The sequence below is a fragment of the Balaenoptera physalus genome, assembly GCF_965194825.1.
Source record: "Balaenoptera physalus genome assembly, chromosome: 1".
Lineage (NCBI taxonomy): Eukaryota > Metazoa > Chordata > Mammalia > Artiodactyla > Balaenopteridae > Balaenoptera > Balaenoptera physalus.
The window spans coordinates 114808424-114834883 of NC_138882.1; the positions used below are offsets into that span (position 1 = coordinate 114808424).

Genomic DNA, 26460 nt, shown 5'->3' on the forward strand with positions numbered 1-26460 from the left:
AAAAGCTTTACAGACAAGCAAGAGCTAAGAGAATTCAACACCACCAAACCAGCTCTACAACAAATGCTAAAGGAACTTCTCTAAGTGGGAAACACAAGAGAAGAAAAGGACCTACAAAAACAAACCCAAAACAATTAAGAAAATGGTCATAGGAACATACATATCGATAATTACCTTAAACATGAATGGATTAAATGCTCCAAGCAAAAGACACAGGCTTGTTGAACGGATACAAAAACAAGACCCATCTATATGCTGTCTACAAGAGACCCACTTCAGACCTAGGGACACATACAGACTGAGAGTCAGGGGATGGAAAAAGATATTCCATGCAAATGGAAATCAAAAGAAAGCTGGAGTAGCAATACTCATATCAGATAAAATAGACTTTAAAATAAAGAATGTTACAAGAGACAAGGAAGGACACTACATAATGATCCAGGGATCAATCCAAGAAGAAGATATAACAATTATAAATATATATGCACCTAACATAGGAGCACCTCAATACATAAGGCAACTGCTAACAGTTATAAAAGATGAAATTGAGAATAACACAATAATAGTGGGGGACTTTAACACCTCACTTACACCAATGGACAGATCATTGAAATAGAAAATTAATAAGGGAACACAAGCTTTAAATGACACAATAGGCCAGATAGATTTAATTGATATTTACAGGACATTCCATCCAAAAACAGCAGATTACACTTTCTTCTCAAGTGCGCATGGAACATTCTCCAGGATAGATCACATCTTGGGTCACAAATCAAGCCTCAGTAAATTTAAGAAAATTGAAATCAAATCAAGCATCTTTTCTGACCACAATGCTATGAGATTAGAAATCAATTACAGGGAGAAAAACGTAAAACACACAAACACATGGAGGTTAAACAATACATTACTAAATAACCAAGAGATCACTGAAGAAATCAAAGAGGAAATCAAAAACTACCTAGAGACAGATGACAATGAAAACACGATGATCCAAAACCTATGGGATGCAGCAAAAGCAGTTTTAAGCGGGAAGTTTATAACAATTCAATCTCACCTCAAGAAACAAGAAAAATCTCAAATAAAGAATCTAACCTTACACCTAAAGGAACTAGAGAAAGAAGAGCAAACAAAACCTAAAGTTAGCAGAAGGAAAGAAATCATAAAGATCAGAGCAGAAATAAATGAAATAGAAACAAAGAAAACAATAGCAAAGATCAATAAAACTAAAAGCTGGTTCTTTGAGAAGATAAACAAAATTGATAAACCATTAGCCAGACTCATCAAGAAAAAGAGGGAGAGGACTCAAATCAATAAAATCAGAAATGAAAAAGGAGAAGTTACAACAGACACCGCAGAAATACAAAGCATCCTAAGAGACTACTACAAGCAACTCTATGCCAATAAAATGGACAACCTGGAAGAAATGGACAAATTCTTAGAAACGTATAACCTTCCAAGACTGAACCAGGAAGAAATAGAAAATATGAACAGACCAATCACAAGTAATGAAATTGAAACTGTGACTAAAAATCTTCCAACAAACAAAAGTCCAGGACCAGATGGCTTCACAGGTGAATTCTATCAAACATTTAGAGAAGAGCTAACCCCCATTCTTCTCAAACTCTTCCAAAAAATTGCAGAGGGAGGAGCACTCCCAAACTCATTCTATGAGGCCACCATCACCCTGATACCAAAACCAGACAAAGATACTACAAGGAAAGAAAATTACAGACCAGTATCACTGATGAATATAGATGTAAAAATCCCCAACAAGATACTAGCCAACAGAATCCAACAACACATTAAAATTATCATACACCACGATCAGGTGAGATTTATCCCAGGGATGCAAGGATTCTTCAATATATGCAAATCAATCAATGTGATACACCATATTAACAAATTGAAGAACAGAAACCATATGATCATCTCAATAGATGGAGAAAAAGCTTTTGACAAAATTCAACACCCACTTATGATAAAAACTCTCCAGAAAGTGGGCATAGAGGGAAAGTACCTCAACATAATAAAGGCCATATATGACAAACCCACAGCAAACATCATTCTCAATGGTGAAAATCTGAAAGCATTTCCTCTAAGATCAGGAATGAGACAAGGATGCCCACTCTCACCACTATTATTCAACATAGTTTTGGAAGTCCTAGCTATGGCAATCAGAGAAGAAAAAGAAATAAAACGAATACAAATTGGAAAAGAAGAAGTAAAACTGTCACTGTTTGCAGATGACATGATACTATACATAGAGAATCCTAAAGATGCTACCAGAAAACTACTAGAGCTAATCAATGAATTTGGTAAAGTAGCAGTATACAAAATTAATGCACAGAAATCTCTTGCATTCCTATACACTAATGATGAAAAATCTGAAAGTGAAATTAAGGACACACTCCCATTTACCACTGCAACAAAAATAATAAAATACCTAGGAATAAACCTACCTAGGGAGACAAAAGACCTATATGCAGAAAACTATAAGACACTGATGAAAGAAATTAAAGATGATACCAACAGATGGAGAGATATACCATGTTCTTGGATTGGAAGAATCAATATTGCTTTACTATCTGTAAAGCAATCTACAGATTCAATGCAATCCCTATCAATTTACCAATGGCATTTTTTACAGAACTAGAACAAAAAATCTTAAAATTTGTATGGAAGCACAAAAGACGCCGAATAGCCAAAGCGGTCTTGTGGGAAAAACACGAAGCTGGAGGAAAAAGAGTCCCTGACTTCAGACTATACTACAAAGCTACAGTAATCAAGACAATATGGTATTGGCACAAAAACAGAAATATAGATCAATGGAATAGGATGGAAAGCCCAGAGATAAACCCATGTACTTATGGTCAACTAATCTATGACAAAGGAGGCAAGGATATACAATGGAGAAAAGACAGTCTCTTCAATAAGTGGTGCTGGGAAAACTGGACAGCTACATGTAAAAGAATGAAATTAGAACACTCCCTAACACCAGACACAAAAATAAACTCAAAATGGATTCAAGACCTAAATGTAAGACTGGACACTATAAAACTCTTAGAGGAAAACATAGGAAGAACACTCTTTGACATCAATCACAGCAAGATCTTTTTTGATCCACCTCCTAAGGTAATGGAAATAAAAACAAAAATAAACAAATGGGACCTAATGTAACTTAAAAGCTTTTGCACAGCAAAGGAAACCATAAACAAGACGAAGAAACAACCCTCAAAATGGGAGAAAATATTTGCAAACGAATCAACGGACAAAGGATTAATCTCCAAAATATACAAACAACTCATGCAGCTCAATATTCAAAAAACAAACAACCCAATCCAAAAATGGGCAGAAGACCTAAATAGACATTTCTCCAAAGAAGACATACAGATGGCCAAGAAGCATATGAAAAGCTGCTCAACATCACTAATTATTAGAGAAATGGAAATCAAAACTACAGTGGGGGATCACCTCACACCAATTAGAATGGGCATCATCAGAAAATCTACAAACAAATGCTGGAGAGAGTGTGGAGAAAAGGGAACCCTCTTGCACTGTTGGTGGGAATGTAAATTGATACAGCCACTATGGAGAACAGTATGCAGTTTCCTTAAAAAACTAAAAATAGAATTACCATATGACCCAGCAATCCCACTACTGGGCATATACCCAGAGAAAACCATAATTCAAAAAGACACATGCACCCCAATGTTCATTGCAGCACTCTTTACAATAGCCAGGTCACGGAAGCAACCTAAATGCCCATTGACAGATGAATGGATAAAGAAGAAGTGGTACATATATACAATGGAATATTACTCAGCCATAAAAAGGAATGAAATTGGGTCATTTGTGAGACGTGGATGGATCTAGAGACTGTCATACAGAGTGAAGTAGGTCAGAAAGAGAAAAACAAATATCTTATATTAATGCATATATGTGGAACTTAGGAAAATGGTATAGATGAACAGGTTTGCAGGGCAGAAATTGAGACACAGATGTAGAGAACAAACGTGTAGACACCAAGGGCGGAAAGCCGCGGGGGGGTGGGGGTGGGGGTGGGGGTGTGATGAATTGGGCAATTGGGATTCACATGTATACACTGATGTGTATGAAATGGATGACTAATAAGAACCTGCTGCATAAAAAAATAAATAAAATAAAATTCAAAAATTCAAAAAAAAAAAAAAAAAAAACTTAGGCCAGGCATTAAGGCAAAAAGATTTAGAAGGGGGAAAAAAAAAAGAAAAAGAAAAATCAGAGCAACAGAGGCTTAGGAAAGGCAGGATTGACTGGAACCAAGGATTGTATATCTTCAGGATGCTCTCCATTTCATTTTTAGTTTTCTGAGAATAGCCAGGATCTCTGGGCTCAAATCCTTAGAGCTTCATAATGAGAGGTCAAAGGGACTTTACTTTTGCAGCTCTGGTTTGAAAAATTCTCAGTCAGGACTCTCCCAGGCTTACCTCCTTGACCCAGTTACTATGGTCAGAGGGTTAAGGTAACGTGATTGGCTTAGCTTGAGTCAGGTGCCTATACTTGTTCATAGAAGATGGAAAGGGATGCGGACAAATAAAAATAGTACAACTCCCTGGCCAGGTTAGGTCACCCCCATACCGTATGTTCCTGCCATACTATATCTCCATATAATAGAACATATCAGTGTTGTCCATTTATTTGTTCACATGTCTGTCTTCTACTCCAGACCATATGTTCTTAAACTAAAGTCTGAACACAGGTATTACATTTTGTAACTCCAGACAACACAGGTTTTGTAGTGAAGACAGAACTATGCTTGTATTTTTGCTTTTCATTTTTCTGTCCCTGTGACTTTGGACCAGCCATAGCTTCCTCATCTTTTAAATGGTTCTAATGATGGCTGCCTCACTTGGAAGCACATTATATTATTGCTGACATGTTGTAGGAGCTAAGAATGTTAGTTATTATCCTTTCTCTTAGGAAAGTGCCTGACACAATTTTATGTCCTTTATGAATGAATGATTGAATGAATAAATAAATGAAGCATTCTTAGTGATTTGCTTGGGTTCACTTGTAAATGAGGATAATAATAGGGTTATGGTGAAGATTAAATGAGATGATAGATAAAAAGTACTTCCGTAGCCCAGGTCATGGAGAATGGAATATCTCCATTTAGATATCTCTCACAAGGTGTATCACTTGCCTTTGTATTTCATAGAAACTCTCAGTTAATAGTCCTGAATAACACAAATGCAATACCCATTAATAGAACACAAAAGCCTGCAGTATTCCAAAACCTCAGTTAAAGGGTTAAAAAAAACCCAAAAGGGTAAGTTCTACCAAGTTAGTAATTTTGTCTAATGTCAAATTCAAGTGCTGAAACCACCTAATATATAGAAGCTTCTAACCAATGCCTCAGACTCGGCACCCCAAACACAGTAACAATTAGTATACAATTGTCATTCTGAGACAAATCAAGTCATTGAAGGAAGGAAAGTGAAAGAAAGAAAAGGGAGGGATGGAGGAAGAAAAGAAGGAAAGGTGGAAGAAAAACAAAATCAATTAGCACTCATGCCCAGAAACCTTTGTTTATTGCATTCCTAGTCCTCCACATTCTCGGCTTCCCCTAAGGATACTACCTAGCAACTGTATAGGGTGGAACTGAAAGGGTGTTAAATGGGTGGATCCCAGTGGCAATGTCTTGTAAACACTCCCTATGAGTCAGCTGTAAATTCAATTCAAATCCCCAGTCTCCCTGTCTTTGCTTATCATGGTTACCACCAAAATGACTTCTGCCTTTAGAAACCCTAATAGGAAACAGGTAAATGTCTAAAACAATGTTTGATTTTATATTAAAACTTATAAAAATGTAGTTACTGTACAGAAGATATTTTGTTACTGAGTCAGGGTTAATCTACCTTCCTTAATCTTCAAATCACAGGAACAGCTGTTAACATTTCAGTTTTATTTTGAGAATGTTATCTCATTGTATTGCGGCCATTTGAGCGAGGAACAAAAATTTATGAAGTGTTAGGTTTAATTCCACACCTGTAAGAAAGATTATTTTAGTAAGTGCCTTTTGTAATTCAATACCATTTCTCTCCTTGCTGTAATTGGCTGCTGGTTATCTTTTTTGAATGTGCTTTCTCAGAGGAGACAATGTGTCTGTATGGGTTTCAAATTTCTCACGTTGAGAAAAAGATCAGCTGAGGAAAATGCTGGTTGCTAGCATTTGGTCCTAATGTTGATGGTTGTATGGCCTTTCAGTGATGACTTCAGCAGTGGTTGCTTCCCAGTCCTGTTTAGGAGCACAGGCCATAATAAAAGCTAAATTAATTTTACCATAAAGTAACACCTTCCTATTGTAGTTTCCTAATTTCCTTTTTGGTAGAGGTGGGGACAGAGTACTAATTAACATTAGCTAAAGTTTGTACTTTACTGTTATTAGAGAATTTTCACATGAAATAACACATCTATTGTTGGCAAGTCTTATCCTTATTTGTCTGATGAAGAAACTGAAGCTTACAGAGGTCAAAGGCCAAACAATAAGCAGGTGGTAGAGTCAGGATTTTTCTACTTAAGAGTCTGTTTAAAATCTATTTAAAATTTTTTGCATGTTGGTGCTTTGTGGCTTTGGATAATAGCAATTACCATTCGTTGAATGCTTATTCTGTGCCTTGCATATATTATTTCATTTAATTCAACACTTACATAGATACTTTTATTATCTACAGTTCATAGACAAGAAGATTGGAGCTCAGTGAGGTTAAACACACTTTTGGCAAGCACACTTGAAATTTTAGGTCACAATCTAGTCACATGCATTAATTTGGAGGTTACTAGTTCCCAGATAATTGGATAGATTAGAATTGCTACTATAGTTGCACTAAATTTTGTCTTGCGGTAAAACAAGATATTTCAGACAGTCAAGAAAAGAATAGACTTCTCCTTTGGTGGGTGAGGTGGAAATAAGCACTCTATCAATGTCCCATTTTGGTGGCACAATTTCAAAAGCTGTTGTTGGGTTGATACTGTGAATGTCTGATATCACACGTAGAAATGATGTCCAACCTCTAGAGCCCGAGAGCAGGTTCTTTACCACAACTGTGGCAGATATTGTCCCTACCTGTGCACAAGCGCCAAGAGATGGCAATAGAGTTGTGTTCCTCTTAACAAACAATGTTCTTTCCTAAGATAATGTGTCTTGCAAACAATAGAATGCAGTGGAGGTGAAGTGGTGAGGTTAAAGCCATTCTTATAAACTTGGTATAAGGAGAGGCCACAGTTTTTGCTTTCACTATTTCATTGTGAGCCTTCAGGTTTTTTTTTTTTTTTTTTTTTTTTTAACATCTTTATTGAAGTATAATTGCCTTACAATGGTGTGTTAGCTTCTGCTTTATAACAAAGTGAATCAGTTATACATATACAATATGTTCCCATTTCTCTTCCCTCTTGCATCTCCCTCCCTCCCTCCCACCCTCCCCATCCCATCCCTCTAGGTGGTCACAAAGCACCGAGCTGATCTCCCTGTGCTATGCGGCTGCTTCCCACTAGTTATCTATTTTACATTTGGTAGTGTATATATGTCCATGACACTCTATTACCCTGTCACATCTCACCCCACCCCCTCCCCATATCCTCAAGTCCATTCTCTAGTAGGTCTGTGTCTTTATTCCCGTCTTGCCACTAGGTTCTTCATGGCCTTTTTTTTTTTTTCCCTTAGATTCCGTATATATGTGTTAGCATACTGTATTTGTTTTTCTCTTTCTGACTTATTTCACTCTGTATGACAGACTCTAACTCCATCCACCTCATTACAAATACCTCCATTTCATTTCTTTTTATGGCTGAGTAATATTCCATTGTATATATGTGCCACATCTTCTTTATCCATTCATCTGTCGATGGACATTTAGATTGCTTCCATGTCCTGGCTATTGTAAATAGAGCTGCAATGAACATTTTGGTACATGACTCTTTTTGACCTATGGTTTTCTCAGGGTATATGCCCAGTAGTGGGATTGCTGGGTCGTATGGTAGTTCTATTTGTAGTTTTTTAAGGAACCTCCATACTGTTCTCCATAGTGGCTGTATCAATTTACATTCCCACCAACAGTGGAAGAGTGTTCCCTTTCCTCCACACCCTCTCCAGCATTTATTGTTTCTAGATTTTTTGATGATGGCCATTCTGACCGGTTTGAGATGATATCTCATTGTAGTTTTGATTTGCATTTCTCTAATGATTAATGATGTTGAGCATTCTTTCATGTGTCTGTAGGCCATCTGTATATCTTCTTTGGAGAAATGTCTATTTAGGTCTTCGGCCCATTTTTGGATTGGGTTGTTCATTTTTTTGTTATTGAGCTGCATGAGCTGCTTGTAAATCTTGGAGATTAATCCTTTGTCAGTTGCTTCATTTGCAAATATTTTCTCCCATTCTGATGTTTGTCTTTTGGTCTTGTTTATGGTAGCCTTCAGGTTTCAAAGCAAAAAAATTTGAATATTAGCTGGAGGTCACAATGGAGTGTTGTTTCTTCTTTTTCTAGAATAGTTCTGCCAAGAGAACTTTCTGATGGATGGAAATGGTCTATGTGTGCTGCCCTAGTAACGAGCAGCCACATGTGGCTATTGTTAAGCACTTGAAAGGTGTGAGCGCGACTGAGAAACTGAAATTTTAATTTAAGTTTAAATGTAAATAGTCACATGTGGCCAGTGGCTGATGTATTGGACAGTGCAATCCTAGAATGTAACCGAGATGCCCTGCTTCTCTCTGGAAGCTCCAGATGCCAGCTGCTCAAAGTGAGAGCGGGCAGTGAGTTTGACTCCACTGGTGAGTTCCTTTTCTGTACTCTGGGTAGTTTTTGCCTCTCAGGGGAATGCCTCCCTTGCCTTTCCTTTCTGTGAGCAATGAGGCTCACATGGCTGACTTATAAAACACTTTTGGCAGTTGAGAGTGCTGGGTTCGGATACTTAACCCTTGCCCGGTTTAGAGGGGATTAGAGCTCAGACCCTCCTTCTGTTCCCCTCCTGGACAGTGAAACAAATCAATGATAAGGGAGTGTGGTATTAGAACATAGGGAATCTTGAATTGCTAACTGAATTTGCCTCATACTCAACTGTCTCTGAGGAGGGTGCCCCTGCCCACTGCCCCCATACATCCTCTATCTTCTACTCTAGTTTCAGAGTGTGAACAGCCGAGGGCAGAAAGCTGGAGCAGAGGCGGTGTTGGTGTGGAATTCACATAGTGGGATTTCACTTACACAAGTGCTCAAGCACTTGGGAGAGGTGAGAATTAGCTATTTCTCTAGTTAGAATTAGCTTTAATGTTAATTTTATTATTTATTTATACAAATTTTATTTATTAAAAATAAAAAAATTAATTTTAATTTTTCAGTAAAAAATTAAGGTGTAAACTCTTTCATCAAATAAATTGGAAGGTCAGAGCTAATGGTAGAAGCGTCTCTCCTCAGGCCCATGACCTCATTAGAGATAGTACATCTCAGGCACTTAGCACAATGGTACTGATTATTTGGATTATTTAGAATATTTTATATATATATGTACAATTTGTACCAATTAAAAATGTGTAATTTGTACCAATAAAATCAACAACCAAGCTTGTTCTTTATCATTCATTCAAAATACATTGAACAGCTACTATGCAAAGTTCTGGGGCAACTGAATAGTCTAAGACAAAATATGATTTCAATCATTGCAAAGCTCTTGATCTAGTGGGTAAGTAATATAAACCACTTCTGACATTAGACGGACTGGTTTCAAAGCCCTGCCCCACCATTTTCCATTTGTATAAATAGGAGCAAGTTACATGGTATTTACTAAGTGTCGGTTTTCTCATATGCAAGGGAGTTATAATGATATCTGCCTCATGAGGATAGTATGAGGATTAAAAGAAATAAAGTATGTATAGCCCTTAGCCAATACTCACACACAGAGAGTGCTCAACTGTGTGTTAGCTTATTTGTTTTAAACTGAAGTATAATTGACTCAGGGTATTATATTAGTTTCAGGTGTACAGCATAGCGATTTGATATTTTTATATGTTATGAAATGATCACCACGATAAGTCTAGTTACAGTCTGTCACCAAAGTTATCACAACATTATTGACTATATTCTCTGCATTACATTCCCATGACTTATCTATTTTATAACTGGACATTTGTACCTCTTAATCCCCTTAACCTATTTCACCTAATCCTCTTCCCCCTTGGTGACCACCAGTTTGTTCTCTGTGTCTGAGTCTGTTTCTATTTTGTTATGTTATTTGTTTGTTTTGTTTTTCAGAGTCCACATGTAAGAGAAAACATATATTTGTTTTTCTCTGCCTGACTTATTTTACTTAGCATACATACCCTCTAGTTACTTCCATGTTGTTGCAAATAGCAAGATTTCATTCTTTTTTATGTCTAACATTCCATTGTGTATATATACACCGTATCTTTATCCATTCATCTTCTGATGGACTCTTAGGTTGCTTCCGTATCTTGGCTATTGTAAATAGTCCTGCAGTGATACACATATCTTTTTTACCTTTTTTTTTTTTTTGGCCGTGCCGCAAGGTTTGTAGGATCTTAGTTCCCCGACCAGGGCTTGAACCCATGCCCCCTGCAGTGGAAGCACGGAGTCCTAACCACTGGACCTCCAGGGAATTCCCTGCACATATCTTTTTTTTTTTTTTTTTCCAAGAAGCACATTAAATTATTTTATTTATAGCCCCACTGTTTTAGATGTACATTTATGGACTATCCAAAAGCAGTATTTTTTTAGCAATCCTGGAAATTTTGAATACTCTAAGCAACTCCCGAAGATCAAGTTGTCATGTTCCTCATCTAGGACATCCTTAGGTCATCTATGTGCTCCCAGATAGTAAGTAGTCAGCTAGCAGCAGTCTATACTTCAAGCATCCATCTTTCACCGACAGCGTGGCGGAGGCCAGACCAGGCCGCTGCCCTCCACGCGTTCAGGGACCGGGAGACTCGGACCCGGCCCGGCCGCGGCGCCAGCCTCACTAGACTCAGGGCGGCCGCGCGCTCCTGCCCTGTGCCCCAGCCGTTGAAGGCCAGGCGGCCACAGGCCCGGGACCATCCGAACCTCCGCCGCCGTACAGGCCGAGAGAGCCTGCACATAACTTTTAAAATTAGTGTTTTCATTTTCTTCAGATAAATACCCAGAAATGAAATTGCTAGATTGTATGTAGTTCTATTTTCAATTTTTTGAGGAATCTCCATACAATTTTCCATAGTGGCTGCACCAATTTACATTCCCACCAATAGTGTGCTACTGATTTGAGTACTTGGAGTCTCTAATCAATAGAAATTGATAAGAGGCCAGACAAGAAATTCAGGCAAGTTATTGGGGCTCCTGGTGCAGCATGAGAGAGCAAAAACAAGTAACAGGTGCTCTTACTCACTCCTAGGGGTCAGGGGGCAAGCTGGTTCCCTTGGGCAGGAGGCATAGCTTAGGGGGTCTGTCCACCCCCTTGGTGGTGGTATGTGCAGGGGTCCTGCGTAGTACCCTGCTTTTGCTCCTGGCATCTTAGAAACAGCAGTTCATTTGTAGCCTTTTTGTATCTTATTGTTCATAATTGCCCCAACTGCACAAGTGCGCAGTTATTTTTAGTCCCTTATAGTTTCTTTGTATTCTGTTGCTCAAGGAAACATTTGTACAGGTACAAGCACTTCAGTAAAGGGTCCCAGGTCCCAGGTCCCAGGTCCCAGCCTAGTTCAAGTGCGGTAGGGTTTTATGACCCAGAAATTTCTCTCATACACCTTCCCAGTCAATTTCCTGCCAGAGGCAACCGGTTACGATTTTTTTCGTAGAATTTCAAATAAATAGAATCATAGAGTATGCACTCTTTTGTGTCATTTATTTATTTTCAAGTAGGTAATATATTCACATCTCTTTAAGTTAAGAAGGTATACAAAAGGGCAGGCAGTCAAGTCTCCTTCCCAGCCCTGACTCCCAATCATTCAATCTTCCTCCCTTGAAGCAAAAATTATTATTAGGTTCATGTGGGCCCATCCCATAGCTATCATTATTAATTCAGGGCTTCATACAGGTACTTTGAGAACTCAATTTTAAAGGTTACCCAAAGGATCTTCTGACAGCCCAGCTAAAACGATATAAAATCAGTTTAAAAATAACTGGAGTTCTTTTTAGACTCTGATTCCAAATGTCAGATTGTGACATTTTACCTGTCTATGACTTAGGTAACCTTCAAGCCATATCTAGTTCAAGTTCTGGCATTCTATGATTCTCATTTATTGATGAAACAAAACAAATATTGAACAAATATGGAAATACAACCATGAACCAAAGAAAACCAAGCTCCTGGCCTTATTGATGTAATTAGTCCAGTGGGGGGGAAACAAAAATTCACCAAAATAATCATATAATTACAGTTTCAGTGTCATGTGATAGGAATGGACCAAGATAGGGAAGTGTGAAGGTGCTTCTCAGAGGTAGAGACTAGAGGTGTGGTCAGAAGGAGGAGGATTGGAAGAGACTTCCAGGCACAAAGCAAAGCATATGCAGGTCTGTGGAGGGAGAAAACTGAGGAACTGGAAGAGGCCAGTCTGGCTGGAACAGAGACAGGATGGAATGTGGTCTGAGCAGTGAGAAGAGGTGGAGAGGTGGGCAGGCCACCAGACCATGCAGGTTAGTTAAGAGGTTTTGTCTAAGGAAGTGGGAGGCCATTGAAGTGGTACATGCTGGGAAGATAAAAGATCACACAGCCATTTGTGTGAAGAAATTAGAGAGGGACTAGAGGGCATGAGGGTAAACCAATTAGAGACTAAATTTGTAGCCCTCCCAGGCCTCTGGCCCTCCCAGACAAAGGGAGTTTGGACTAGGGTGGTGATGAAGGAGCTAGTAGAGGACAGATTCAAGGAAATTTTGGGACGTAAAATCTATAGGATTTGCTGATAGATGGACTATAGGAAGGAAAGGTAGATTAACAAAATGTATTTTAGCTTTCTTATACAAGATGGATTCAGTTGCAATGAAACTGTTAGTTGAAATTACTTTAAATAATGGCATAATCTGAAGTTATGCAAAATTTTGCCTCAGATGCAATTTCAAGTTTTTAGTTGGGTGGAGGGCATGGCTCTACTTCCTATTTTTTGGTATTTCTTAATCTTGTTTTTTAAAAAAATGGAGAATTTTTCTTTTTCTGAAATGCTTATTACAGTGGAACCCCTTCTGGAGATTATAAATTTAAATTAGGTAATAACCAGGGTTATCTAATTTCTAGGCAACTTTTTTTGGTGCTAATTACTATCATTTTGTCACTTGTAAATGTATAATCAAAGTAATTTATATTGCCTTTGTTATTATTATTATCATTTTTTGCCTGTCTTTCCTGGGATTAGACCGGAATTAGTAGGTTGTTTCTGTTCTTAAGTACTTTCCTTCTAAGAATTTCTTCGTTGATATTGGATGACTGCCCAGCTGAACCTCACATATTTGTGCCCATGTCCCTGCCGGACTCCGCATAAATTCAATGTGTCGAGACGACTGATGGTAGAGTGATTTTGCAATCACAAGTGCCATTTACACGTTAATTATTTTTTTTTTTTAAATTTACTTATTTTTATTATTTACTTATTTATTTTTTTGGCTGTGTTGGGTCTTCGTTTCTGTGCGAGGGCTCTCTCTAGTTGCGGCAAGCGGGGGCCACTCTTCATCGCGGTGCGCGGGCCTCTCAGTATCGCGGCCCCTCCCGTTGCGGGGCACAGGCTCGAGACGCGCAGGCTCAGTAGTTGTGGCTCACGGGCCCAGTTGCTCCGCGGCATGTGGGATCTTCCCAGATCAGGGCTCGAACCCGTGTCCCCTGCATTAGCAGGCAGACTCTCAACCACTGCGCCACCAGAGAAGCCCTAGGGAAGCCCTAATTATTGTTTTTGAGAGTGACCACGTCACCTCTCGGGGAAGCCCGGGCGGCCTTTCGAAGCTTGCGCGTCTGCATCCCGTGGCCGCAACCTGGAGACATGCGCATAAGCTGTGCAGCAATGCGAGGCCCGCAGCCTTACGCGCGGGGTCGCTTCGAGGAGGGGGAGTGTCTGCTGCAGCTCTTACACGCAAGGGGCGGTTCAAGAGACTGGGGAAGTCAGCAATTTGTGGGTCCGACCTCTGGAGCTTTGAAGGAGAGGCGGAGGAACAAGCGGGAGTTCCCCGCCCCCGTTCCCCACGGTCCAATCCCTTCGGCTTCTCCTTTTCTCAGCCGGCCGGCCCGGCCCCTAACCTGCTCGAACCTATTATGCGGTAGGGCGGCCCGGTCTCTTTAAGGCCCTGCCGCGCCTGCGCCTTGAGCCTTCCTGACGCGACCGGGCCGGACCCGGGAGGAGCTGGTGGCGGGCGCATAGGGGTTGGGTGGTAGTTGAAACCGCGGCGGCGCGGGGGGAGTGGGTCAGAGTCTGAGGCGGCCCCGAGCTCCTGAGTGAGCGCGGCGCTCAAGAGGGGTCGCGGACGGCGGACGGCGGAGCCGGGAGAGAGGCCGAGGCGCTGAGACGCGGCGGCGCGGCTGCCGGCTGGATGGGAAGTTAATGTTTACGGCGGAGTCCACCCAACGTTTCCAAGGTGAGGGGCGCCGCGCCAGGCCGGGCGGGCCGCGAGCCCGGGTTCCGCGGGGCGCACGGCCGGGCCGAGGCGCGGCGAGTGGGGGCCGCCAACAAAACTTGCGGCGCGAGCGGGGCGGGCGCGCCCGGCCCCCTGGGGCCTAAGTTCCCTGTGGTCGCCGCGACCCTCCTCCCGTGGGCGCTGGGGAAGAAACTCGCCAGCGGGACTTACAGTGGAATCCCGGGGAGGTGGAGGGACGAGGCAGCTTCGGGAGCGCTTCCTCGTAAATCCTGTGGGGAATACTGACTCTTTACCCCCGCCCTGGAGGCCAGGAGTCTGTTCCTTCTGGGTGACCTGATGGGGCGAGACCGTCCGCGCCTCTTGCAAAGTTGGCGTCTTTATTTGGCCTCTGGGATTCTGCGCAAGGCCGTGTCTCCAGGCAGGTGATGGGCGAGCCAGGTGTGCTAGATGACGCCCAAGGATGCACTTGGGGAGCGTTTGTAGCCATCACTGAATCACCTTATGACTAGCGGGGCAAGCCTCAAATTAACCACAGAATTTCCGGTAGGTTGGATTGTGGTGTTGGTGTTTGCTTTAGAGTTGCTGTGATTTCTTTGTGGCTTTATTTCTGTCTTTTGGGCTTCACAGATCAACTCAGCTGGCATCCTCTCACCAAAGAGTTAACCAAAACTTTTGGAATGGTTTCTTCACTTTCCTCCTATCTGTTGTTGTTAGAGGTGATTTCAAAAAGTAGCATTTTCTTGCAAAGATTTCTTTGGGTTACAGTGTAGAATAACAGACTCTTAGAATAACAGACTCCTTTTATTGCTGAAAGAAATCCGGTGCTTCGTGAAGATCAAGAAAAGTTATCTGTTCCTAGTTTTTACCTTTATTATGGGTTGAAATGTGTTAGCAGCTTTTTTTGTTTTGTTTTTAAAAAATTTTATTAATAAACTTTCTGCTGTTTACCAGAAGCTCCTTTTCTATTCTAAAATGCTAGTCTTAATGTCTCTGAGAAATTTGTGTCAAAGAAATCTTAGAAAACTTATTGTAGTATAACATATTTTAAAAAGTGCACAATCTTGAGTATGCAGGTAAAGAATTTTTAGTAAGTATACTATCACAGATCAAGAAACAGAACATTGCTATGTTGAGGTTTATATCTAGGAGTGGAACTCTTGGTTTCTGAGATATGTGAATGATAAAACTTTAGCATTAGATACAGTTGAACATTTTCCCGAAGTGTTCTACCAATTATCAGGGAATGGTATTCCATTTACCTCATATCCTTGCTAATGCTTGTCAGTTTTAAAATTTTTTGCTATTTTGGTAAAAGTGCAGTAATATATGTGTGGTCTTATTTACATTTTTCTGATGATTGTGGTTGGGTATCTTTTGTTGGCCATTTATATGTCGTCTTTTGTGAAGTGCCTGTTAAGTCTATTATTTTTTTTAATTGGTCTGTAATTCTTTATTCTGGATATGAGTTCTGTGTGTGTGTGTGTGTGTATACACATCTATCTTCCATGAGTCCTTTCTGGACTTAATCTTTTTACACTCTGTATGTTGCCTTTTCACTCTTTTAATGGCCTTTTTTTTTTTTTTTTTTTTTTTAAACATTCTTTTCTCCTTTTATTTATTGATTGATTGATTGATTGATTTATTGGGCTGTGTTGGGTCTTCGTTTCTGTGCCAGGGCTTCCTCTAGCTGCGGCAAGCGGGGGTCACTCCTCATCGCGGTGCGCGGGCCTCTCACTATCGCGGCCTCTCTTGTTTCGGAGCACAGGCTCCAGACGCGCAGGCTCAGTAATTGTGGCTCACGGGCCTAGTTGCTCCGCGGCATGTGGGATCTTCCCAGACCAGGGCCCGAACCCGTGTCCCCTGCATTGGCAGGCAGATCCCCAACCACTGCGCCACCAGGGAAGCCCGTAATGGCCTTTTTTTGATGAATGGAAATTGTTAATTTTAATGAAATATACTTAATCCTTCCCTTTATGATTACTGCTTTTTGTGCCCTACTTAAGAAATCTTTGCCTAGCCTAAGAATATGGAGATATTTCCCCATGTTACTGTACAGAAGTTTTATTTTGTTTTACTTTTCGTATTTAAGATGTACAATTTACAGTAAATTCCAGATGGATTGTAGGGGTCCAGATTCACTTTATACCATATGGGTATCTATTTGACCCAGCACCATTTACTGAATATACCATCCTTGCCCTTCTGCACTGTGTGACACTTTTTCATAAATTAGGTGACTGTATAAGTGTGGATCTGTTTCTGGACAATATTCTGTTTCATTGGTCTATTTGTTATCCTTGCACCAATATCAGTATCAACTGATGTAACTTTATAATAAGCTCTGATATCTGTTGATCGCATTGCTGCACATAGTTGTGGCGAATGGGGGCTACTCTACGTTGCGGTGTGCAGTCTTCTCATTGTGGTGGCTTCTCTTGTTGCGGAGCGCAGGCTCTAGGCGCGCAGGCTTCAGTAGTTGTGGCTCATGGGCTCTAGAGCGCAGGCTCAGTAGATGTGGTGCACGGGCTTAGTTGCTCCGCGGCATGAGGGATCTTCCCGGACCAGGGCTCGAACCCTTGTCCCCTGCATTGGCAGGCGGATTCTTAACCACTGTGCCACCAGGGAAGTCCCACATCTATTCTTATTTATTCTTAGGTATTTGATTTTTTAAATATTATTGTAAGTGATGTTTTAAAACATTTGTGGCCAGTATATAGAGATACAGCTGATTTTGGGGGGTGGGGAGAGTGGCTCTGGGATTATTTTAAAACAAATCCTAGACGTCATTTCATCAATAAATCCTAAATCTTTAATGTCCCTTCAAGACCTAGTCCAAATTACACCTTGTATGCTCTCGTTTTCCAAGGTTTTTAAATCTCTTCTTGTATGTTATCTCCAGTGTCTGGGACCAATTAAAGATTTATAGAGTGTTTAACATAGAGCGTAACTGTGTTAGGCTCTGGGGATATGAAGCTGATTAAGATGCTGCCCCTGCCTTTAAGAAATTGAGAGTCTAAGAGGAGTTGTAGAAATTCAGAAGACCTTTATCCTCCACTAGGAGAAGTGCTGTGATGAAAATTGGTTTGGCTGCATGCAAAAGGGACATTTAAATCCAAGTGTGAGGCACGTACCATGCCTGGCTCCCAGTGTTCTGAGAGCTGCACGGAGGAACTGGGCTGTGGGTGAGGGCTGCTATCACCGCACATACTTCTGCTTTATTCCTTGGCTTTCAGCCTCGAGCCTCGCTCCACTCTTCTTGAGTCTGGAGTCTCTCCAAGTCACTATTTCCAGAGAATAAATTTATGATAGGATGTGAATAGTGGAGAAGGGAAACTGGAGGTCCATGTACAGACTTCACCAGACTTTAAACCAGTAACCTGCTCTTCAGCCCCATACTTCTTCCCCACTGACTATGTCCCTCGAGACTCTCAAGGGCTGAGCCTTTCTGGGGCTCTGTGAGCGAGGCACATCAGCCCGTTGACCATATTCCCTTGTGCAGGCCTGTAGGTTTAGCTTCCCATCCTCTACTCAGTTACTTATTCCTCTGTCTCTTTTCTTGTTTCATAGATGCCACATCTCTTACCTACCTGAGATTGTTAAAGACAGTTTCTTTAAGCTTTCTTTTTCCTTGCATAGCTTGTTTTCTCCAAGTTACTTTTTTTCTGTTTGGTATAGTCTCAGCAGTAGAGGCCCTCTTCAGAGGTCTGGTAATCCTCCTTGGGTGTTTGCTTGTGACTGAGAGACCAAATACATCAGGTAGCAGTATTTTTTAAAAATTTAAGTGTGATTGCACACAGTAAAATATATAGATTTTAAGTGTATAGTTTGATGATTTTGCTGTGTGTACACCTGTGTAATGAACACAAGGTACAGAGCATAGTGAAACCCCTAGAAAATTCCTTCATATCCCTTCTATCTTCCTCACTCCTTGCCCAGAGGCAACCACTATTCTGATTTCTGTCTGCATAGATTAGCACCAGTATTTTCGAAAGTTGCCCAGGTGATTCCAGTGTGTGGTCAGGATTGAAGTCATTGGTTTGGGTGGGCTGTTTGAGGCTCTCTCCAGTGTCTATCTTTCCGTTTGGCCTGGTCAGATTTCCCAGAGAGTATCCCAGTTTTCTGCTTGGAGGCCAGAGGTCTAGTTGCCAGTGGTCTGGGAACTCAGGAAAAGAGGGCTAGGTAATGAGCCATAGAGCATTTAATATGAAGGGACATATAATTTGCCTCTTTTTGTTAGGATACCTTCATCTTCCACCATGTGTGATTTACCCTTTTTAGAGAATAAATCTCTAACCTGCTGCCTCATTGAGGTTGGGTCACTCAGCAACTCGGGAGAGGCATGGGCTCTAGGTTTCTAACTGTTCAAACAGCTTTCACCTGATCCTTTCTTTCTTTAGTCTCCCTTCCCCCTCTGTGTTCTGGCAGTTCCTGAACCCTTTGAGGATTCTGTAGAGTAAAGTGGGTTTGTTCTTAGCTGTCAGCACTGCTGTCTTATAATTTGTCTTTGACCAAATCAGTTATCACTCATCCATCTTTCCAGCTTCCAAAATTTTGTTGCTGTTGGTTTCTTCCATTCCCTCGATCCTTATGGTTTGTGTCCTAAAAACAGAACAAAACAACAGCAACATTTTCTTTATCTTGTTTTAGTAGGGTTTTGGGAGGGAGCAAAATTAGATGTGTGGGTTCAGTCTGCAGTCTTAACGTGGAAGTCCCTCATCTGCTTTCCATTCATCATACAAAAATGTGCTGCCATCTGCCCACCACTGTTTTCTTCTCCCTGTGGGGTTGTAGCTTTTAAAATTTCTTTACCGTTATCTACATAGAATGTTAGGAGGGAGAGCACTTAAATATTGGATCAAACTGTAATTTCTCTAGAAATTTCTAAATTCTTTTGAGAAGTTTACATTGTCCCAGAATCTTATAATCTCAGGATTGGAAATGATTTTAAAGATAAACCAGCTTAGTGAGCTATTTGATACTTTCTGTAGTGGGAAACTCGCTATAAAGAGAGAAATGACTGGAGAAACAGAGTGGGCTGTGGATCTCTGCAGTGGGTCTGGAAATCAATATGTGTATTAAACATTTAATATTGAATGAACAAATAATAGATCTTGCATATTTGTAACATACAGAAGTTATCAAAAAGTCGTGGTGGTTTTGTTATTTTAATCAATAATTCTTAAATCCAGCTACTGTCATGGGGGGAGGTAATACTCAGAATTTTTTGGTTTTTGTTTTTAGCTGAGTTCTCTGAATACTTATTACAACGGGTCATCAGCAATAATAGGGGTGCGGGAGAGAGATAGGAGATGCATTTGCCCCTCAGGTGGATCTTGAGGGTCTGCCAGCCTGTGGGGGTTTCCTTCAGGCCCGCCTTCCACCAGATGCACTTCAGGTCTCTCTTGAACTTGATTTGCTGCCGTTTCGGGCGTCCTTCCTTGACTTTCCGCAGTAGGTACTGGGTCCTCTTGACTAGCTTGCGGTACTTGAGATGATTCATCTTGTGCTGGCAGATCTTGAGCGTGTTTTTGCGCTGCATCTGGGGTGCATCCCAGACCTCCTTACCCCACTGCTTGACCCATTCCCCCACCTGGCTGGGCGGACACTCATAGAGTTGGGGTGGAGACACAGTCCCTGGGACCCCAGCGTCCAGTCTGGGCAGGAGGTAGCCAGCTCTCCAGGTCAGCCAGCTCCCCAGGGGGCTGATGGATATCCTCCTGAAGAGCAGCATCTCCTCAAGCTCCAGATGGACCGGCCTGCCAGGGAGGGGAGGCAACGCCACTTGGGCCTGTTGGCTGCGTGCTGTAGTGAGGCCTGCAGGCCTGCCTGCCCAGCACCCCTGAGACAGGCCAGGACCCACTGCAGCCTACCCAGGAACAGCCCTGAGCAGCTGGGAAGTGAGGTGCACCAGGAACAAGGTCTGTGTGTGGCGGCGGCCCCAGGTGCTCAGCGGAGCCTCCGCTTCACCCCGAGGTGCCCACCGCGTGGATGGTGTGGACTCTCGAGTCCCAGGTCCCAAGCCCAGCCGGCAGCAGCTGCCTCCGCTGTCCCTGGAGCCCGCGGCCTCACGCTGACCCTACCCAGACACCGCTGGGAGACTGACCATTCTGCTGCCCAGTATTTTTTGTTTTGAGAAAAAGATTATATTCCAGAAAAAATTGAAAAGTATTGCTAAAGTTGTAGAAATCTTATAGTTAACATGAACTGGTAAATTAATTAGAACCACCCATTAAAGCCTCTCTGTTAAGCTCCTCTGATAACTTTGTTATGCTTTGCACTCCTTTTTTCTTTAAAACACTAAGTATGTTTCCAAATGCTCTTTGAGATAAGAGTTTTTTATCATAGAGTTCATGATGAAATAAAAATATTATTCTCAATATAATTTGTTTTCTCTTAGGCTAAATTTATAAAACTTTATATGTTTACCTTTAAATTGTGTCCATCCTTTTCTGTGTTACAGTATCCTTTTACATTTGAAATTTATGCTAGTGAGTGGGTTTTTTGTTTGTTATTTTCTGTAATGCCCTTATTTAGCAAAACAAAAAGCTGTCAGCCCTTTGTTGCTCTTCAAATTAATTTTGGACAAGTTACATAAAATATAAAAGTCTGCTTATCACTGCACACAATTTTATATGTTTGCATATAAAATTCAAGCTATCAATCAAAGATAACATTGGCAGTTATTACTATCTGTTTTGGCGGTATGATAGTCCTTTCTCATTGGAAACATGAAAGTTAATTAATGTGTGTTTTGTGGCTAGAAGCTGTTGACTGTGGCTTCATATGTTTGCTCAGAAAGGGTCATCCAATTTCTCATAATTCTAAGTTGCCTGGTGTGTTTATTTGTTGCCATTTCCAGATGTTTATTACTGTCTCTGTACTTCATGAGAGCATTCCCTGCCTGTGCTGTTGGCAGTTTATTGTTTAAGTGGCCAGACAATGTGGGTTTAGTGCTTGTTAATTGTTCTTTGTACTAATCCAACGCTCACAATTGTACTTTGAAAAATGTTCCCTAAAGCTGGTTAAACTGGCTATTATCTGGGTCTTCATTGTTCGTTTTGCTATTCAGTGTCTTTTGGGTTCATGATTAGGGCTCTCTCCTTAAGGAACTGCTGGCTCCTGTGTTCTTGGAAGGAACCTTGATAGAGATAGGAGCAGAATGGTTTTATTATGGATCATTGCTCTTTTTGTTTTTCATAAGAAAGTGTAAGCACTGATAGGGAAGTGAAGATGGGGATTTTGTCTTACCTTTGAATTGGTATTCAAATGATTAGTTGCTGTATTTGGCCTGATACAGATCTTTTGCTGTGTTAAAAATGAATACAGCAGTCTCATAAATTATGCTAGTAAGTTTGTTAGAACAATGTTAACAGATACTGGATAGGAACTTCCCTGTTGGTCCAGAGGTTAGGACTCCACGCTCCCAGTGCAGGGGCCCGGCCCGGGTTTGATCCCTGGTCAGGAAACTAGATCCCACATGCCACAACTAAAGATCCCGCACATGGCAATGAAGAACCTGCGTGCTGCAGCTAAGACCTGGCGCAGCCAAATAAATACATACATACATAAATAAATAAATATTAGAAAAAAAAGATACTGGATAAAAGTTTCACTTGAATGAACAACTGTATAATATGATATTTGAATGAGATACATAAGAGAAAGAAGAAAAATTTAATATCTTCAAGTATACCAGAATCAGGATAGTTTAGAAGACTGAGCCAGAATTTGCTGGTGAGAAGATAGACCTTGAAGTAAATTGAGAATGAATCTTAGGGAATAAGCTCATGAAAAGTGTAATGCCTTTAAACATTTAATTTAAATACATGTAAGAGAGGAGCACAAAGTTAAAGACTCAACTTGGCTGCTTTTTTGAAAATGTGGAGAAGCTTCTTTTCTGCTGCTGGATGAACAAGGTTATAAATGTTGTCAAGCATTTAACACACGAGATCAAAAAACTGAGTCAGTAAATGATCTAGAAATTTAATGAAGTTATGAACATTGTCAGTAAGTCAGTAAGAACCACCGAAGGTAACACATATATAGCATCTCCTATGTGTCAAGCATAATGATAGGTACTGGGAAGACAATGGTGATCAATTCTGCATAGACAAAAATCTTTGCTTTCACAAAATTTATAAACCAGGGGAACACACAGTTGGTATACTCTTGTTTCTTTACTTTTTTTTTTTTTTTGGCCATGCTGTGCAGCTTGTGGGATCTAAGTTCCCTGACCAGGGATTGAACCTGGCCCTGGCAGTGAAAGCCCTGAGTCCTAACCACTGGACCACCAGGGAATTCCCCGTATAGTCTTGTTTCTGAGTGAGGTGATAATTAAAAAAAAAAAAAAAAAGGGTAATTAAGTGATTAATTTGTCTTAAATCTTGAGGGTTTTTTTTTTGTTTAAATTGAAGTATAATTGATTTTCAATGTGTCAGTTTCAGGTGTACAGCAAAGTGATTCAGTTATACTGAATCTATTCTTTTTCACATTCTTTTTCTTTATAGGTTATTACAAGATATTGAATATAGTCCCCTGTGCTCTACAATAGGTCTTTATTGTTTATCTGTTTTATATATAGCAGTGTGTATCTGTTAATCCCAAACTCCTATTTATCACTCCCTCCCCCCCCCCCCACCCCTTTCCCCTTTGGTAACCATAAGTTTGTTTTCTGTGTCTGAGTCTGTTTCTGTTTTGTAAATAAGTTCATTTGTATCATTTTTTTGATTCCACATGTAAATGATATTATATGATATTTGTCTTTCCTTGTCTGATTTTACTTCACTTAGTATGATAACCTCTAGGTCCACCCATGTTGCTGCAAATTATTTTATTCTTTTTTATGGCTAATATTCCTTTGTGTGTATACCACATCTTTATCCATCCATTTGTCGATGGACATTTAGTTTGCTTCCATATCTTGGTTATTGTAAATAGTGCTGCTATGAACATTGGGGTGCATGTATCTTTTCAAATTAGAGTTTTCATCTTGTCTGAATATATGCCCAGGAGTGGGATTGCTGGATCATATGGTAATTCTTTTTTTTAAATGAAATTAAATTAAATTTTTATTTATTTGGTTGTGCCGGGTCTTAGTTGCAGCTCGCTGGCTCCTTAGTTGTGGCACGCATATGGGATTTAGTTCCCTGACCAGGGATGGAACCCGGGCCCTCTGCATAGGGAGCGTGGAGTCTTAACCACTGTGCCACCATGAAAGTCCCTCATATGATAATTCTATTTCAGTTTTTTAAGGAACCTCCATACTGTTCTCCATAGTGGCTGCACCAATTTACATTCCCACCAACAGTATAGGAGTGTTCTCTTTTCTCCACACCCTCTCCAGCATTTCTTATTTGTAGACTTTTTGGTGATGGCCATTCTGACAGGTGTGAGGCTTTTTATATAATTAGTATGGAAAAATGCTGAGTGAAGTAAAAGTTTTAAATTTTAATATTTGCTTTAAAAAATTTTGAGGTAAAGTTTACGTATAGTGAAATAAACTTAACTCTACAATTGAATGAGTTTTGTTGAATGTGTACTCCTGTGTTAACCTCTCCCTCCCCAGTAATCCCACATGGTTCCTTTAGTCAGTTCCTGTTCTAATATCTTTTACCACAGATTCGTTTTTCATGTTCTTGAACTTCACCTAATAGAATAGTAGAATAAGTGTGTATTCTTTTCTGGCTGGCTTCTTTTGTTCAACATAATGTTTTGAAATTCATCCATGTTGATGCTCCCATCAGTAGTTCTTTTTAACTGGTGTGTAGTAATACATTGTATAACAACACAGTTTGTTTATCCATTTTCCCATTAAGCTATTATGAAAGCTGTTATGAACACATAGCTGTTAGTCTTCTTATAGACATACATTTTAGTTTCTCTTGGATAAATAACTAGTGGTGGACTTACTGGTTCATAGAGCAGATGTATGTTTAACTTTAGAAGACATTGCCAAACAGTTTTCCCAAGGGAATATATCATGTTACATTGCAACCAGCAGTCTGTGAAAGGTCTGCTTGAGTGACAAATCAGAATTGAGTTTCAGAAAGACTGTGGTGGTACAGTGGGGTATGAGACTTAAGATAGGGAACACACACAGTTAAGTAATACAATTGAAAATTGATGTATTCTTGTTCTAAGGAATTGATAGGGAGGAAGAGACTCTTACAGATTCTGGAGCCTGTGGTATGTGGGGTGAGGATAAGGCAGGGGTCATGTGATCCCCATGCATCTGCCATAGGCTGTTGGATATTGGTGTGCCATTAACAGAGAGAATACAGTCATTAACAGAGAGAATACAGTGGAGGAGTAGATTTTAGAGGGAAGAGGGAGAAGTAAATCTGTTTTGTTTGTAAGTAGTAATTGGGGTAAAAGGAAGTAGATTAAATAACTGTGTATAGTGAGGAGAAGGCCCAGGATGGAATTGGAATTTTGGGGACCATTGACATGTAAGAAATGAGCTGATGACGAGAAGTCCGCAAAGGAGCAGAAGGAGTTGAGTAGCCACCACAGAAGGGAAACCAGGGAAGTGATTTAACAAACTGAAAGAATAGAACTTTGAAAAAGGAGGGAGGGGCTTGAATGTTGTTAATGTGAGTAAAAAATAAGTATAGCCTTTCTGGAGGTTAACTTTTTTTTTATTATTTGACCCAATAGTTGCACTTTGTGGAATAACTTCTAGAGAAACAGACAAATGTGGAAAGGTATCACACTCACACACACACACAGTATTATATAGTTTTCTATTGCTGCTGTAACAAATTAGTACAAACTTAGTGGCTTAAAACAAAAATTTAGTCTCTTACAGTTATGGAGGCCAGAAGTCTCAAATGTTTCACTGGGCTAAAGTCAAGGTATTGACCCGGCTGGTTCCTGGGGTAGAATCCATTTCCTTGCCTTTTCCAGCTGTTAGAGTTGCATTCCTTGTATTCCTTGCATTGCATTCCTTGATCCCTTCCTCCATCTTCAAAGTCAACTGCATAGCATCTTCCGATGGGCCCAACCCAGATAGTTCAGGATAATCTCCTCATCACAAAATCCTTCCCTTTATCACCTCTGCCAAGTTCCTTTTACAATTTAAGGTAACATTCACAGGTTCTGTGTTTTATGATGTGCTCTTTAGGAGGCCATTAATTAGTCTACCACATAATACTAACAAGGACAGAAGATCAAGGTACATTAAATTAAATTCTCAAAAATGTATAGTATGATCTGATTTTTTTTGGCTGCACCAGGCGGCATGCGGGATCTTAATTCCCTGACCGGGGATTGAACCTGTGCCCCCTGCAGTGGCAGCATGGAGTCTTAACCACTGGACCACCAGGGAAGTCCCCAAGTGTGATCTAATTTTTGTTAACTTAAAAAAAATACATATATACCCATATATTAGCATATGCATAGAAATCTTAATATATACTGTACTGCTAACAGGGGCTGTCTTTGAGAGTGGGATTACGGAGTACTCAAACTTTTCCATTTTTTTCTGTGGTATTTCAATTCTTTTTTTTTTTAAATTATTAATTAATTAATTAATTAATTTTTGGCTGTGTTGGGTCTTCGTTTCTGTGCGAGGGCTTTCTCTAGTTGCGGCAAGCGGGGGCCACTCTTCATCGCGGTGCACAGGCCTCTCATTATCGCGGGCTCTCCCGTTGCGGAGCACAGGCTTCAGACGCGCAGGCTCAGTAGTTGTGGCTCACGGGCCTAGTCGCTCCGCGGCATGTGGGATCTTCCCAGACCAGGGCTCGAACCCGTGTCCCCTGCATTGGCAGGCAGATTCTCAACCACTGCGCCACCAGGGAAGCCCGATATTTCAATTCTTAACATGTATTTGCTAATCAGAAAAATAAAAAATAAATAAAAGGAAAAGTACTGTATGGGTCACATG

General features: G+C 40.6%; 1 protein-coding gene and 1 pseudogene across 24 annotated transcripts in view; one reads left to right on the plus strand and one right to left on the minus strand.

Moving 5' to 3' along the window:
• The first annotated feature begins 3140 nt into the window (after positions 1-3140).
• The window catches only part of EVI5 (ecotropic viral integration site 5), a 234100-nt gene continuing 210780 nt past the window's right edge, over positions 3141-26460 (plus strand). For 3 of the 23 annotated variants that reach the window (XM_082477025.1, XM_082477020.1, XM_082477011.1), the window contains exon 1: positions 14253-14576. Coding sequence is in view for 3 of the 23 variants with exons in the window: in XM_082477022.1 (XP_082333148.1) it covers positions 5750-5800 (51 nt within the window). In the remaining 20 variants the exon portion in view is untranslated. Of the gene's footprint in view, positions 5801-14025; positions 14577-26460 lie in introns of those variants that run through there. The other 20 variants (XM_082477009.1, XM_082477027.1, XM_082477013.1 and 17 more) reach the window with 15 other exon arrangements.
• Positions 16491-25539, minus strand: LOC309640210 (small ribosomal subunit protein mS38 pseudogene; annotated as a pseudogene). Its single transcript has 2 exons — positions 25438-25539; positions 16491-20652 (listed from the first exon to the last, which is right to left on the minus strand). The product of its transcript is annotated as a small ribosomal subunit protein mS38 pseudogene (transcript).